We start from the raw sequence: 16,436 nt of genomic DNA, 5'->3' as shown, positions 1-16,436 counted from the left end.
CTTTTATTTTCTTGATGAAATCTTGAGTAGTTCTCAACTAGGGACAGTATCTCACCAAAGACTATCTGGCAATACATGAGGACAGTTGATTGTCTTCACGATTAGGGGATTCTACTGGCATTTAGCAGGCTTGGGCTAAAGATGCTAAATATCCTGCAATATTACGTCGGCACAACAAAGCACTGTCTCACTAAAAATGCCAATATTGCTCGTCCAACATTAGAAAGTACTTAAAGAAACCATTCAGGTATTGCTAAGAAAAAAATACACCATCCAGATGGGCTTAATCAATTATTTGCACCCCGAGTGGACAGAGGAAGTAAATAGGGACCATTATAGACAGGTTCCTGAACAAAGTAGTTCCTGTTTTAGGTACTACTGCGTCTTATACATACATAGACATAAAGCCTTGCTATTAATATTATGGAGAAAATATGTGAGACCTAAATTTTGAATAAAGACTCAAAATAATCTCAGTCGAAATACCTTCATGGTTTAGCCTAAAAGCAGACTTCCTACTTATAAGGTAGTTTCTACTACGAACAGTGTAACAGTGACTAAACATTAATCAACAAAATTTGATTCAATAAAAATATGAAACAATAAAAACACAAAATTGGCATGCCTAAGAAACAGCAAAAAGATGAGTGTGATTGGAATGAGCATGAGCGAGTAGTAGGCTGATGTCAGAAAGGCAGGCAGAGGCCAGAATGTGTAGGGTGTTGTGAGTCTTGATAAGGAGCATAGACTTCTGCTTATTGTGATGGAACTGGAGAGCTTTAAGCAAGGAATAAATGATCTGACTTATTTTTTTTTAATTTTTTAATTTAATTTAATTTATTTATTTATACTGCAGGTTCTTATTAGTCATCCATTTTATACACATCAGTGTATACATGTCAATCCCCATCGCCCAATTCATCACACACACACACACCCCCACCGCTCTGCCCCCTTGGTGTCTGATTTATTTTTAAATCACTAGTTAGGGTAGTAAGAAGAGAACACTGAGAACTAGAATACCATTCTACTTGGAAACTAGGGTGGTAATAAGGCAGACAAAAGCATATACAGCAACACCTTTGTTAAGTTGCCTGATGAGGGTAGATGCTGGTTAGGAAAAGTTAACCAATTTTATTTTGAAACTACACGGGCCCAAAACATCTCTGCACAAACTTCTGCCACTCTTTTTCAGTTGGCCAGGTCATCATGATCTCTTAACATAATAAAGAAAAAGCATTTTATCATCAGCAGACCTTCAAACTTAAAACTAACCCATTATCTTCAACACTGACACCCCTAGAAACAAGTCTGTAATAATACTAAATTTACCGTGGTCTCTGCTGACTTCAGCAAACTGAATAAACATATAGGGAAAAATTAAATCCCCAAATTGTTCACACTAGAATGCGAAAGAGTATCTTTAAATAGCTGCTATTTCAAATATAACTGATTAGAAAGGTACAAAACCAGAAGTAGCTCAAGGCAAACGAGTCAAAGACAGAACTTGTTAAAATAATCAAGTTTAGAGAAGCAATGCTGACATTACTGTGTAATTTTCCATAGACTTCCAATTTGCAAGACACCTTGCTTTGGTTTATTTGGCACTGCTCTGTCTCTCAGGAAATCCTGCTGGCACATTTATTTATTCAAATAATTGTTATTAACCAATATTTCTGAGCACCTGCTGTGTGTGTGTGTTAGAAGCTAGGAATATAAAGCTTTGCTGTCAGTCCAGAGAGATTAGTAAAGTGTAAGAAAAAAGATGAACAACAATAAAAAAATTACGTGCCAATTATGGGCACTGAACTGAAATATACCTGCTGTGTCTCAGAGTCCTAGGGGTACTTTCAGACAGGGCAAGTGACTTCACCCCTAACCCACATCATTAATAACTGATCATTTCCAGGGTACCAAAAACGTCCTCTAGTCAGTAAATGAGAGTTCAGAAGACTGGGTGATTGGAAAGGTTCAGTAAGGACTTCGTAGATTAAATTAGACTTCAAGAAAGCCTTTCAGAAAGAGCTAAGACTTACATATGCAAATAATTTATCTTTATGACTTAAAATAATTTACAACTTTCCATAAATATTTGGGGATACATAGGGTGGGTATCATAAACATATGAGTGAGAAGAAATCTCTAAAGCGTATCATACACTGCACTCCTGAAGTAATAGGGAAACAGAACTCTAGAACCTGAATCAGAGACCCTCTTATAGTGCTTAACCTGTTTTTCCTCAAACTGCCTGTTTTTCCCTACAGATGTTTCTGACATTTTCCAACACGTCTTATTAAACATGTTTTCCCCCATTGCTTGAGTTAACAAATATCATAAGGCACATTTGGAAAATGGTGTCAGGGGATTCCCTCCTTCAAAAATGTTACAAGCCGCTAGTTTAAATGCATCTGAAACAGATGGCTCTGCTCGGGTGATTTCTTCCGGCTGCTGTGTCTGCATTTCAGTCAAAGGAGAGGACATAACTTCTTGTGTCTTGAAACCTTGAACAGGGTGAAAAATAACACTTGCTGTCATTTTTTTTACCTTTTTGTGTGTGCGTCAGCTTCCGTACAACTACACTAAACTACTTCACCAGTAACAGGTTCGGCCACGTGAAGAAGCCCCGGGAGCTCGCTCCTCAGCGTCTCCGGTAGAGCGTGACCATCTTCCCGCAACCAGTTACAAGGGAGCGCGCCGGTGCATCCTGGGAGTTGTCGTCACAGGGGATTGTGGGAAATGTAGTTTAGAGACTCCGCCCTGCTCGCCATTCCTGTAATGGCTGCTTCCTGGAAGGTAATGTACGAACTTGTCCCCGAAGGCTACTTAGATTGCCCAGGGTATTTGTAAAACAGGCGGCAGATTTGCACGTTGCCGGGCCAAAGCAGGGATTCTTTTTAAAGTCCTACTATCAAGTCCTCGAACGAACTTGTTCTTTTGGTTTGGGGTTTTTTTTTTAGCTTTTCCTTTATAGGCTAACTGACCAACTTTTAAATCTAGTTCCCCTGCTTGAACAAACTGTTGTCGTTAGTTATTACCCATTCTTCTCCCTTACGTACAACCTCCCCGCTCTGCACTGACTCTAGCTGCTGCTTTAAAATAATAATTAATAATGTGCGATTTTTTAAATCCTGCTACGCCCCTCTGATAATAGGTGCTGTCACGTGGAGCTTAGCCTTAGCATCCTGAACTGGTAGAATTAAACAAAAACCGCTTTCTTTGGTAAGTCTTACTATTTCCCCAACGACTTAACAGAGTTATATGTGGTTTGACTTTGCCAGATTTGTTTGCATTTCCTGGATGGGAGAGACCCTAAGAAAATATAATTTTCATTCACTAGGATAGTTTCCAAGTTAGTATCTTGTGCCTCTTCTGTCTTTTCTTATTCTACTGTTCAATTTCTGTTTTGTTGATTTACACGGTGTTGGCGTTATAGAGAGGGGAAAAATCGCTGGAGTAAGGGGAATTATCATGAGAAGGGGCGATTAGCCTCAAATGACCATCTTTAAATACCATTTACTTCCCTCAGTTTCTTCCACCATAAAATGAGGAGATGGGTCTGAATATAATTTATAAAGTCTCTGATTTAAAGGGTTGTATGAACTGTTGTCATGTATTCATACTGTCATTTGAAAACGTAGGAATTTTTAATGGTTCCTTTTTGTTTCCATGTTTTAATTTCTAGGAACCTTCAGCCTTTAAGAACCAGTCACCTCAAGATCTCAAAATCATGATCTCAGTTTCAACACAATTGTTCCTAGTTCTCTTTTCATTGCTTCTGGTGCTGCCTGTTGTTGAAGCAGTAGAAGCCGGAGATGCAATCGCTCTCTTGTTAGGTGTGGTTCTCAGCATTACAGGCATTTGTGCTTGTTTGGGGGTATATGCACGAAAGAGAAATGGACAGATGTGACTTTGAAGGGCCTCCTGAATCAAACCTTGCCCTGAAAACCTTTGTGCTTTTGAGGTTCAGAACTGAGTTTTGGTGTCTGAAAGTTCTCAAGAAACAGTAAATAGGGTAGCTTCATAGTCTTGGTTATTTCCCTATAAATAGGAACAAACTGATATGTTAAATGGAAAACAAAACGTTTTCTTCACAACAAATAATGCACTGAAAAATGCCGTCTGTAATTTGCATTTGCTAGTTAGAAAGAAGGTCAAAGAAGTGAGATGGCTGAACTCTGCATAAGTAATATTTCATAGTTTCAGAATTCTCAATAAGAATAAAACTCTTGCCCAGAATCCTAGGAAATTGCCACTGTTTAGTTATAATCACTGCCTCCTGCATCACTGAGGAGTCTTTTCTCCATATTTTTAATGCATTTTGGTTTTGTTATCTCCCAAGTTAATATTGTACCTAGATATTAAATACAGTTGGTCAAAAAATTAAAACGTATCTCTTTGTGGGGGAAAAAGTTTAGAAAATGTATTCGATGTATCTAACGTTGAAATGGAGAAAAGATTTAATGTAAAAAAATACTTTATACTGACACTAAAATGGAGAAAAGATTTAACGTTTAACAAAAACAAAAAAATCTTTATAAACTGCTAACATCTCCATGGTGAGAAGTACTATATTAAATATAAACCCATTATGTAAGTTACTGTGTGGTGTTTATTTCAGACTGCTTTTATCTTTGTGTGAACTTTTATAAAGTAAGTGGAGAAGAGGAGGATGCCTTACCTTATCTGATCACACTAGCTTGTAGAGATACAATCAGTGAAAAAATGAGAAATGGGCAGCATCAAGGGAGGGGAGAGGCCTCTGGTAGAGAATCCACAGATGCAGAAGGAAAATGTAATGGCCTATACTGATTTACACACAAGCCAGATGAGGCGTAATCTCCCTGACCTTGCTACTTAAGGTGTCCTCACACCAGCAGCATCACCTTAGGACTTGTTAGATCTGCAGAATCTCAGGTCCCACCCAGACCCAATTGGATCAGAACTTTTGTTTCAAGAACCCAGGATAATTTATATGCACATTCAAGTTTAAGAAGATTGCTCTAACTTGTTTGAGCCCAAGGATCACCCAAAGCACTTGATAAAAACTGTTAGATTCTCAGGTTCCTCTCCTGGTTGCACAGTAGTAATTGTAGGTTGGGGTCTGGAATTCTATGTTTAACAAGGGTCTCCAGTGATTCCTTTGATTGTGTAGATGCAGCCAGCATAGAATTGTATGAGTAAATCAAACTACTATAGGGTCTTAATGAAAGCAGGTAGTCAAATTTTTTCCTAAAATAATGCATTATCCCATCTCTAGCTCTCCAGGTAACACTGGGAGCCTTAATTTTGATCAGAAAACAGGCAGCAGCAATCTAAAATCCTTAATGTGCATTTCTCCAGGTGTGAGCAGACCTGGATTTCATGAGGGATTTGGTAGAGGGTACAGAGAGTGAGGGACAGCCACACTGTAGACACAGAAACCACATGGATCTGTTTTTGTTATACTTGTTTTTTCACCAAAGAAAACACTAATAGTTTTTTATTCTGATAAATTGGCTGTTATACATTGTGTAATCAATAGAATTTTTTTTTAATTTTTATTGGAGTTTAGTTGCTTTATAATAGAACTTTTTTACATGTTTTTTTTTTGAAAGATGGAAAAAGGAATGCAGGTTGCGGGCCAGTTTGTCCTATCTCATAAAATACCAGCCTATTGGTACTGATGTAGAGAGGCTACTCCTGCTTCCTTGTATGTCTGAACTTTTTGATTGGCATTGGGAGAAATCATACCTAAAGTACATTTTTTTAAAACACAGGAAAGCCTGTTTTTGTTTTTACTGGAGGCTCAGGTAGCACATGACAGTTCATAAAATGGCTTCAGGGGTAGGGGAAATCTAAAGTACATTTTAAATCACGGTGCACTGTTTATTTAGTCACCTATAGGTACTATTTTTTAAATGTTCAAAATAAGACTACAGGCAAACATTCTTTGATAAACCTGTATTTCCACAAGTGCCTAGAATAAATTAGAAAACTGCCATTTTCCTATTTTCTCCTTAAAAGTAGAGAATTATGAGGTGGCTTTCAGGAATTTTGATGTATATGATGGGGAATACCTTCTCTGTTTTTAGCTCTTTTCTATCTAGGTTGGATTATATAGTTTTGCCTGAAAAGAGCAGAAACTCTTAATGGTGGCTCTTAACGTTTTGGGAGCCACCAGCTCGAGACTCTGATGAAAGCTATGGTCCTTTCCCTAGAAAAATGCACATACATGCTGGCATTTTTTTAGATTAATTTCAGGGAGTTCACAGAACTGAAGCCCATCCAGAAATTACAAACTTCTGCCCTTTTATTTCCTTTTTTTGAGGTTCTTTCTAATTCTGAAATTCCTTGATTTGCTCTGAGGGATAGTACCCACTGTGGAGCAATTACAGGAAGAATGGCATTAGCAAATGTCCCCTGGGTGCCCAGCATAATTTGCAGATAACTAGTAAATGCTCTGTACATGTTAGCTTGGTTGAGTCTGGTTAAAAAGAAGACTAATAGCCAAAATCAACAAGGGAAGCGCTGGTAACCAGCCTGTTGCTCCAATGCCAAAAATCAGTGCGTTTCCTGTCATTTCTCTCTGGCTGCTTTCAAGATATTTTTTCTCTGTTCTTAGTTTTCAGAAAGTGATCTGTGGTATGTCTTGGCATAAATATCTTTGGGTTTATCCTGTTTGGTATTTGCTCAGCTCGAACCTACAGGTTTGTGTCTTTTTCCCAAATTTAGGTAATTTTTAGCCATTATTTTTTCAAATACTCTTTCAACCACATCTACTTCTTTCCTTCTGGGACTCCGTCTGCCTTATCACTGCCAGACAGAGGTAAAAGTCCAGAGGGAACCTCATTACTGTTCCCTACGTGCCCTCCTCTGACCCTGCAGGTGGGGTGCCTTGTGGCTACTGGGTGGGAGTAGGAGTTCAGACTCCGCATGTGTTCTCCACTGGCCCATGGCCATGTCTAAGCACATTGGCATTTCTGGGTTGCCACCTTGTCCAGTACCTAGTCAGAGATCTATGAGGCAAAAAGAAAATCTAGAGAATTCACCACCATGTCTTCTGGTCCTGAGGTCCCTAGCCAGTCTGCCTTCTTTCTACCTTTCAGAATCTTATGTTTGTTTTATAAATAATATCCAGGATTTTTAGCTGTATTTAGTGGGAGAAATAGGAAAAAAGATGTCTACTCCATCCTCCTGGAAGCACAAGTCTCCTCAGTGTGTATTTAAAGAGTGGAGGGATTAAAGCACCAGGTAAATGATCGATTCAAGGAACTTTACTCACAGACCTTTGTCCTAGGATCGCTCACATCTACCCTCCCCTTTTCACCCATCCAATAATATATTGTTTATTCCTGTCTCTAACCCAATAAGCTCAATCAAGAATGCAGGAGTGCAGATGAAGTTTAAAAAATGAACTGTATCCATATTTTGTCTCAGCATTGAGAGTGCAATGGCAGCTTTTTGAAAAACTATCAAATGTACCACCTGTGAAGGAGCCAGCCAGGCCCAGGAAATCTCAGAAGCTACACATCACATGTACCTTCACCCTCTTAGGCTTTCTAAGCTCTGCAGAAGCTTGTCAAATGCCATTTCCAACCTTGAGGGTAGGAAAAGTGATGTAGCTATATAGCCTGCAGCACATAATGAAGGGAGAATTCTCTGCATAGGAACCAAACCATCTCCCTCCCAGAGATACCTATCAGCCTCTTTGATGGTATCACAATAGTGATTAAGAGCCCAAGCTCTGGAATCCAATAGATCTAGATAGATAACCAGATTCCATCACTTAAAATGTGATCTTAGGTCACTTAATATCTTGTAAATTTCTGTCTCCCTATCTGTTAAATGGGGAAAATAACAGTACGTGCCTCATAGATGGGTGAGGAATACATGAAATAATGACTGTGAAAGACTTGGCATGCTGGATGTTATTGTAATTGGTATTTGGAGACATCTTCTAGACACAAGGGGAGAAAAACCTACTAGCATCAATTCTGTATTTATATATAAAGAAGACATCTTTAGAAAGTTATGTAAACAAATCCCTTATTAAACAGTTCATTATATTTTAACTTTGACATTTTCTTTGAGTCTGTTTTCTTTATTATAGTTTTCCCCTCATCATTCTAGGCTTACAGATTGCTAAAACTCAAAGACATCTGTGAAGAAAAGAAAATTTGGCTTCCCTAAGTTTCCTCAAGCCTTTTCTGTACCTGAGTCTCCTGAGGAAAAGAAACAGGAAAAAAAGAAAATAATTGAATCTGTTTTAGTAATTCCTAACGTGCTCAACCATGGGTCTTTACTAAGTGACATAATGAAAGCTTAGCAGCAACTGCCCAGGTCATTTAAGGAGATGCAAGGAATTTGCTTCTCTCTGCTCAGGAAAATAGAAGATCTGGTCCATATTCCACTATGAAAAATACTCTTAACATATCTCATCTCATTAGAAGTCATAAAGATATAAGCACCATAAAATGTGTTTAATGTTTGTTTCCTACATGGAGAATGTAGAGAAAGCCCTTATATTGACTTATGAACCCCAGACAGGATTTTTATTCTTAGGTGAGAATAGGTCCAAATCAATAAATAAGTGTGCAGAATAGCATATTTAAGGTTTTTTTCTAATTTTTAGTAACTTCATTTTTCTAAATCGCTTCTGTGATTACGTAATATACACCAAACATCTAAATGCAAAAGGCAGACCAGAAAAATATGACTGCTGTAAAACACTAAAATGTGGTTTAATTTCTCATTGATTTGTAGTATCAGAGCTACAATACCCCTCTCACACATTATTTCCACTGAATCCACTATATATGGCTGATTAAAATTTTGAAAATATTAGTTAGCTCTTGATAATCTGAAATGAAATTACAAAATTTTATATACAAGAGGGTTAATTATTTTTAAACGGCTAATCATGAAGTGCTTCGTTAAACACTGGGATTTTAAATACCATATGTCTCAATATTAATCAAGATAATTATGCTCCAGATAAATGTGCATAAATCACTTAACAAAAGACTTTAGAAGCAGGCATGAGCATCAAGAACACAAACTATACCATATTCTATTTCAGATGATTTGTCAGAACAACTCTTTCATTTTGCCACAAAAATTACCAGGGCATTGCGATACCTACATAAAACAGTTTTATGGGCCCTGTGATGACATGTGCACACTTTCACTTGTTTAATCAACACTTTTCAAGACATCAGTACAACTTGGAAAGGAATTAATCAACTACCAGGTGATTGACCTTGAGCCAATAATTTAACCTCCACAATTTTTCATCTGTAGATTTGTCACTAATCTCTAAGACTTCCTAGTGATAAAAATGTGTGGCCCCATATAGTTTTCCTAATTTCGAAAATAACAAGGTCTAATGTGTTAAAAAATATTGTAATTACCCATTTTCATATGGCAGCATGAGGAGCTGATTTCCTCTTTGAACTCTTCAGTGAAAACTGTAGTCTAGTCATTTGGTACATTTTTGGATTTCAATTTAGTGAAGCAGGGGCAGCTCATTTTCTGTACTGAATGAGTATGATTAGGGATTGTCTCAAGAAGGAAGAATAAAAACAAACCGTAGCCCTGCCACTCCCACTCACAGCAAACAGCCCACACACTAATTGAAGTCAGCCTGGCAGGATCCAGGAACAACCTTGAAGTTTCGTGTGCTCAGTCCTTTATGGCACTACTGGTGAGACTCAGCTGATAGACACCATCTTCCCAGTGGCCAAGAAAGACACTTGAGAGGGTGTGCGGCGCCTTCCTCCCCCTCACACTCCACATCCAGTCCATCTCTAAGTCCTATGGAACCCAGCTCCAAATTATGCCTAGGATCCACCCACTTCTCTCCATCCTCAAGGCTTACCCAAGTTCAGACCACCATCATGATATGGATGAGATCCAGAGTAGAACCCTAGCTTGTCTTCTGACCTCCCATCTTAACCCTCTGCAATCTTATCTAAACACAACAACCATGGTGAACTTCTTAAAACACAAATCTGACCCTGTTACATACCAGCTCAAAATTTTTTAGCAGATTTCTTAGTTTTATGAAATCCTTAACAAACCTTAGCACTGTTCATCTACCCTTATTTCCTCCCCTACTTTTCCAGTTTCTTCTATGTCCATGACCCTCAACCAATTTCACACTCTAGCTTTCAGCCACATTAAGCTATTGCCTTCCCAGAAAAGCACCATGTGTGTTCCTTTCCTCTCTCTCTTACCCCCAATTACCCTGCTCTCTTCATGTGCATGTTCCTTCCTCTGCCTGGCCTAGTTTTCCCAGTTTACCTGCCTTATTCCTAAAATCTTAGGCTTGGACAGCACTTCTTTAGGACGTCTTCCCTGACCCCTCCTCTCTGAACTACGCAGGCTACAGTACGCTCACACAGCATTCTTTACATCTCCCATCAGGCACATACCACCCTGTATTTGAATCTCTGTCTACTGTATCTCAACCAACCTCAAGTTCTATGAGGAGAGGGACTGAATCATTAATTCACTGTTGTATTCCTAGTTTCTAGCACAATGCCTGGCAAATAGAAATTGCTGCTCAATCTTTTTTAGAATGAATATATGATACAGAGTTAATGTAGCAAAGGGTAGCAAAATGTAGCAAAGGGTCACCCCAGCCCAGGATACACAGTGGATCATGGCACTCTCTCACTGGGCCTGTGTGTGCCCTTAATGTCCTCAGTACAGTGCTACCAACCTTTCAGATTTTGCCCAGGACAGGTCTCAGATTCATTGCAAGATTTTAACATTTTCTTGAACATCTAAATTATAATTATAGAACGTGATTTTAGTAAATTTTAAGATACAGTCTAGTTAGTTGATCTGAATGATTGCAAACACTGTTTATAATATCTTGCATTGTACACACGTTTAATGACTTGTTTAATTTAGTTTAGAAATGACCCACCATTTTGAAACACAAGATGTTTCCTGTTTATTTCTCATTCTCTTATTCCTACTCCAGCAACACCAAACTACCTGAATTACCAAAATCAAATGCCTTGCCATGCCTCCATGCTTATATTTCATTTGCTTTATAAATGTCATCTCCTCCATGAAGTCTTTCCCAAAAGAAGTTAATGATATCTAAACTCCAGAGTCCATAGCTCATTGTTTATACCTATAGTACTGCATTTCTTATAGTCTTGTTTTATGGTTATTTAGATACTTATTGTCCCTTTTGTACCACCAGCCCTACCAACCCCTCCCCTTCCCATCGACCCCTGCCCCTGTCACCTTTATCTTAAATTTCTTGAAATCAAGATTGTGTCTTTTTATCATTGTAAGTACTAACATACCTTGTCTATACTGTTAGAGGTTTCAGTAAATACTTGTTTATTTGTGCACTGAATTTATTTCCTAAATAATCTTGAAGAATTAACACAGCATTGAATAAACAAGTCTATATGCTGAAAAAGGTACGATATTGAAGCTAATATAATTGCTTTTTAATAATACTGCAGGTTGGGAGTTTTCTTTTTTTTTTTTGCAGTACGCGGGCCTCTCACTGTTGTGGCCTCTCCCGTTGTGGCCTCTCCCGTTGTGGAGCACAAGCTCCGGACGCGCAGGCTTAGCGGCCATGCCTCACGGGCCTAGCCACTCCGCGGCATGTGGGATCCTCCTGGCCCGGGGCATGAACCCGTGTCCCCTGCATCGGCAGGCAGACTCTCAACCACTGCGCCACCAGGGAAGCCCGGGAGTTTTCTTTTTACACACAAATGTGTGAACTCTATCTGAAAGCAGTTCGTGTTTACTCTAAACGTCATCCATTGAAAATCATCCACTGTGAAGTACTCACAAGACAGTTGTCAACATACTGTAGTTCTTAGATGATGCTACCATAGGTGATGTCAAAGCCTACATTTCATTCAGATGAGAAGCCTTTATCAGACAAAAATTTAAAAAGAGAAGAAAAGATAACTGAAGCTCAAAGGCCTTCTACATTTCCAAAGATGACTCTCAAATAAAGAGCCCCAAATAGGGTTCCACTTTTCACCCTTAGCCATGGCAAATGGATCATGTAGCCACTCTATGATTCCGCCTTGCTGTTATGTTGGATCTTATGACTTTCCCCTATGACTTTCCCCTTCTGAAGAGTAAATCAATTCAGTGTCCAGGTATGACTAAAGGTATAAAGAAGCAATAAAATTCACCTTTCAAATATCAACTTGATCATCCAAATGCTTGGGCCTCTATAAAATAGTTCTCTTAGAAAAATGTGGACTTAATTTCATTGATGCTTCCATTACTCAAAGCATATGTGGCCTGTGACATGCTCCTTCGAATATCCCCAACAAAGGGAAGACTTCACCACTGAGCATTTGGTTTTGGAAATGAGCCAGAAGTAAATCAGTGCTGAGCCCTGTGAATAAGGTAGGTGACCAGAAACAGAATGAATAACCACTTGAGGAGATAATTCTCAAATTGTCTGAGAGCTTTGTGCTCTCACATTTTACACTATTCTCACTTTTGCAGGCCACCTTCCACAACATAAATTTAACAAAACTGTGGTAGAGCACACATACCATTTTGTTTTCCCAGCATTTAACATTTAAGTATTTAATGGATATTTTAACAACCAAATAATATTCCATCCCATACATTTGCCATCATTTATTCAAAATCAATTTTTTAAATAATACTGGACATGGCAGTGCTTTCCAACATCTTGTCATTTATTGATAACACTGCACTGCAATAAGCAAAATAGGCAATTCTTACTAGTTGCCAAAGAGATATTCATATCCTTTGAACCAGCCTAGAAATTGACGTTTTTTTAATTGAGGTAGAGTTGATTTACAATATTATATTAGTTTCAGGTACATAACATTAGTAATTCAAAATTTTTATAGATTATACTCCATTTAAAGTTATTATAAAATATTGGCTGTATTCCCTATGCTATACAATATATCCTTGTAGCTTATTCATTTTATATATAGTAGTTTGTACCTCTTAATTCCCTACCTCTATCTTGCCCCTCTGCCCTTCCCTCTCTCCACTGGTAACCATTAGTTTGTTCTCTATATCTGTGAGTCTTTTTCTGTTTTGTTATATTCATTTGTTTGTTTTATTTTTTAGATTTTACATATAAGTGATAACATACAGTATTTGTTTTTCTCTGACTTATTTCACTAGGCATAATACCCTTCAGATCTATCCATGTTGTTGCAAATGGCAAATTTTCATTCTTTTTTATGGCTGAGTAGTATTCTGTATATATATACCACATCTTCTTTATCCATTCATCTATTGATGGACAGTGCAGTTGCTTCAGTATCTTGGCAATTGTAAAGGATGCTGCTATGAACACTGGGGTGCATGTATCTCCAAATTAGTGTTTTCATTTTCTTCGGATACATACCCAGGAGTGGAATTGCTGGATCATATGGTAGTTCTATTTTTAATTTTTTGAGGAACCTCCATACGGTTCTCCAGAGTGGCTGCACCAATTTATTTTCCCACCAAAAGGGTTCCCTTTTCTCCACATCCTCGCCAATATTTGTTATTTGTGGTCTTTTTGACGATACCCATTCTGACAGGTGTGAGGTAGATATTGATGTTTAAATATTAATTTTTAGATTATAATTCGACAGATATATGTACACAAACGTATTTGTAAAGTATCTGTTATCTTAAACCTCTAAAGAAGCCATGTTTTCTAAAATGGAGGATTGGGGAATTCCCTGGCAGTCCAGTGGTTAGGACTCCGTGCTTCCAATGCAGGGGGTTCAATCCCTGGTCGGGGAACTAAGATCCTGCATGATGCACAGCATGGCCAGAAGAAAAACAAACAAAAAAAGACAATCAACAGTGGACGGATAATTGAGGTTACTATACAGTATTGTACCAGATATGCTAGAGGTCTAGGTTTATAAAAGACTGTTTGAAATCTAATGTGGAAAGAAAGGTTTCTACCCAGGGAGAAAAGATAACAAATCTCTTATTAGAGAAGAGGCCCAGAGTCATTGCGTTCTTTTATAATAAGCAGTCTATAATTGGGAGCACACGAAGTGAAAAGAAAAATCATCATGTATTCTTGAATATTCATTTTCAAGATTATTCTTATTGTTTTCATAATTTAAGTAAGCATTACTTGTCCAGTGATCCCTACATTTATTATTGTTAGTGGTCAATATAATGATAGCTATCAAGAAATCATATTAATTTGATCATTATTACAACAATGAACAGCAAACCACACAGTGAAGTGTTTCTTTCCTCAGTGTCAGTGCTAAGTGACAGAAGTTTATGGCTAAGAAAGGCGGTGTGATATAATGAAAAGAGCAGTAAGTGAGGAGTCAAGGAGATAAGGATCCCAGTTCTGGCTGCTCTGCAAACAGGCTAGAGGTCACTGGGCAAATCACTTACAAGTTAATGTGGGCCTCATTTTCTTAATGTGTAAAAGGAAAATATAAATGAGTAGGAATGGTCTACCCAACATATCTATTCCACTGACAGGAACTTCAAACAAGAATCCCTCTTTGATGGAGGATGTGCCAAGTGAAGGAAGGCCTTGGCAAACAGGTTACCAGAAGTGGGGCCAGCCTTGAAAAAAGGCAGAAGTGGTTCCTTGATAGATGACATGATTTAAGAAAAGCCAGCAGGAAGCACCCAAAACCAAAATGCCTCTGTTCTATACACCCTTCAATATTTTTGTGATACCTGCAATTCCACCGTGAATGGTAGCTCTCTTCTGGGTCTTAAAGGCCTAGAGGTATTCTGGCTGAGTCTACTGAATGATCACATGATGTGAGGCTGCATCTTAAGCTAAAATCAAGAACTTCCAAATGGAAATCCAAATTGGGATTAGACTCCTGAGATTGAGACTAGGAAGAGGGATGAAGGATAAGGTTTCCAGAAGTGGGGAGGGGTCAGGGGTGGTCAATGCTCCCAGAATATATAGACAATTATACCATGTGACTGAGGATTGGTCCTGCTTAAAAGAAGGTTAACTTTTGCTTTATCATCCGTTAAATTAATCATGTCAATCTAATAGCAATAGTCTTAAAAGCAGAAAACTTGTCTTTTTTATTTTGCATTATTCTAGAATACCCAAAATAAAGCATAAAACATAATGAGCACTCAATAAACATTTGAAGACTGCCTCAAGGACTCTGTCCATAGAAAAACCCCCAAATGGTTTAAATGACAAAATAAAGGATTTCATAGGAAATATAATCTACTTTGGTAGCCTGGCAAAAATCAAGGAGAATCAAAATAAAATTCAAAATTAGTAGCATTATCATAAAAATATAAAATCAAAGCAAGGAAGGAGCATTTCATGATCTTATACTAAGTTGGCTGTTGCCAATTTGTTTATATGTTTTATTTTTCTAAATAAAACTGGCATAAAATGGTTGCTTTCATATTTTTTTATGTGAATAGAAGCACTCTTCCAAATAAGAGATTCCCCTCCTACCTCGGGCCTGGTAAGGGAGACTACATCTCATTGTACTCAAATGACAGAACTCAAAAAATAAAAGGAGGCAGGAAGGAAGAAAAGGAGGGAGGAAGGAATGAAGTTATTCTATTTAAGAGAATCCATAGTCATTTTAAAGATCTTTTACTATAATGAATAATTGTATGGATAAAATTAATTTTCACTTATGCTTCTATTTGCTGTAAAAGCAAAAAAAACAAAAAGATACTTGGTCCAATTAACAAGGCTGTTACAGTGCCTTTAAGAAGAAAGGCTGGTTGTTTTGTCAAGGGAGCCTCAAGGAGGGGCTGAGAATGGTGGGACTGTTTTCCTCATACCTCTCTGCTACTCCTTTACTATCTTCTTAACTGATTTTTCTTGCTCTTCTGATGCCTTAATGTTCATTCATTCTTCAAGTCTCAGACTTTGGCCTTCTCTTCTGCCAATACTCTTTCTTAGAAAATTCCTGTCTCCATATTACTTCACTCAGAGTAGGGCCCCAGGGCTACCATTTTGAGTAGACAACTCCATATGGCTAGCTCTGACTCTACTCACTCCAGTTCAAGAGTGTCTAGCACTTATAAATGACGCCATGTGAATGGCTGGCTGTTACTTTACATTCATTTGCTAAAATGAAACTTATCTTCCTGCCCAAACTGAATGCTTTGTCTGATTTTTCTCTCTCTCTCTCTCTCCCCCTACCACCCCCTCTGTGTGTGTGTGTCCCCATCAATCTACTACCAGCCAAGATTGAACTTGTTCTACTCTCATAACCAGGCAATAATTCTGATTTACCTTGGTTCTTTCTCATTACAATTTTTTCCGTTGACTGTTCTATCACTCTAGTACTGACACCTGGACCATTTTTCATAAAGTCAAATATTTTAGAATTGTAAGTCTGTGGCTATCATCAGCCTGGCAAGGAGAAAAAAAATGGGGGGAGGGGGTTTGTATGGACTAAAGCAGTGGTTTTCACTGTGTTAATTAGACATCTAGGCTCCACAGAGCT

General features: G+C 38.1%; 1 protein-coding gene across 1 annotated transcript; it reads left to right on the top strand.

Moving 5' to 3' along the window:
- Positions 1 to 3,727: 3,727 nt before the first annotated feature.
- Positions 3,728 to 3,907, top strand: SMIM30 (small integral membrane protein 30). The gene has a single exon (XM_065884483.1). The coding sequence runs from the start codon at positions 3,728 to 3,730 to the stop codon at positions 3,905 to 3,907; it is 180 nt and encodes a 59-aa protein (XP_065740555.1).
- Positions 3,908 to 16,436: the final 12,529 nt, after the last annotated feature.

This window comes from Phocoena phocoena, chromosome 9 (genome assembly GCF_963924675.1).
Source record: "Phocoena phocoena chromosome 9, mPhoPho1.1, whole genome shotgun sequence".
In the NCBI taxonomy this organism is placed as follows: domain Eukaryota; kingdom Metazoa; phylum Chordata; class Mammalia; order Artiodactyla; family Phocoenidae; genus Phocoena; species Phocoena phocoena.
Note: the sequence above shows the minus strand (reverse complement) of the source record. Positions and strands in the feature narration are given on the sequence as shown.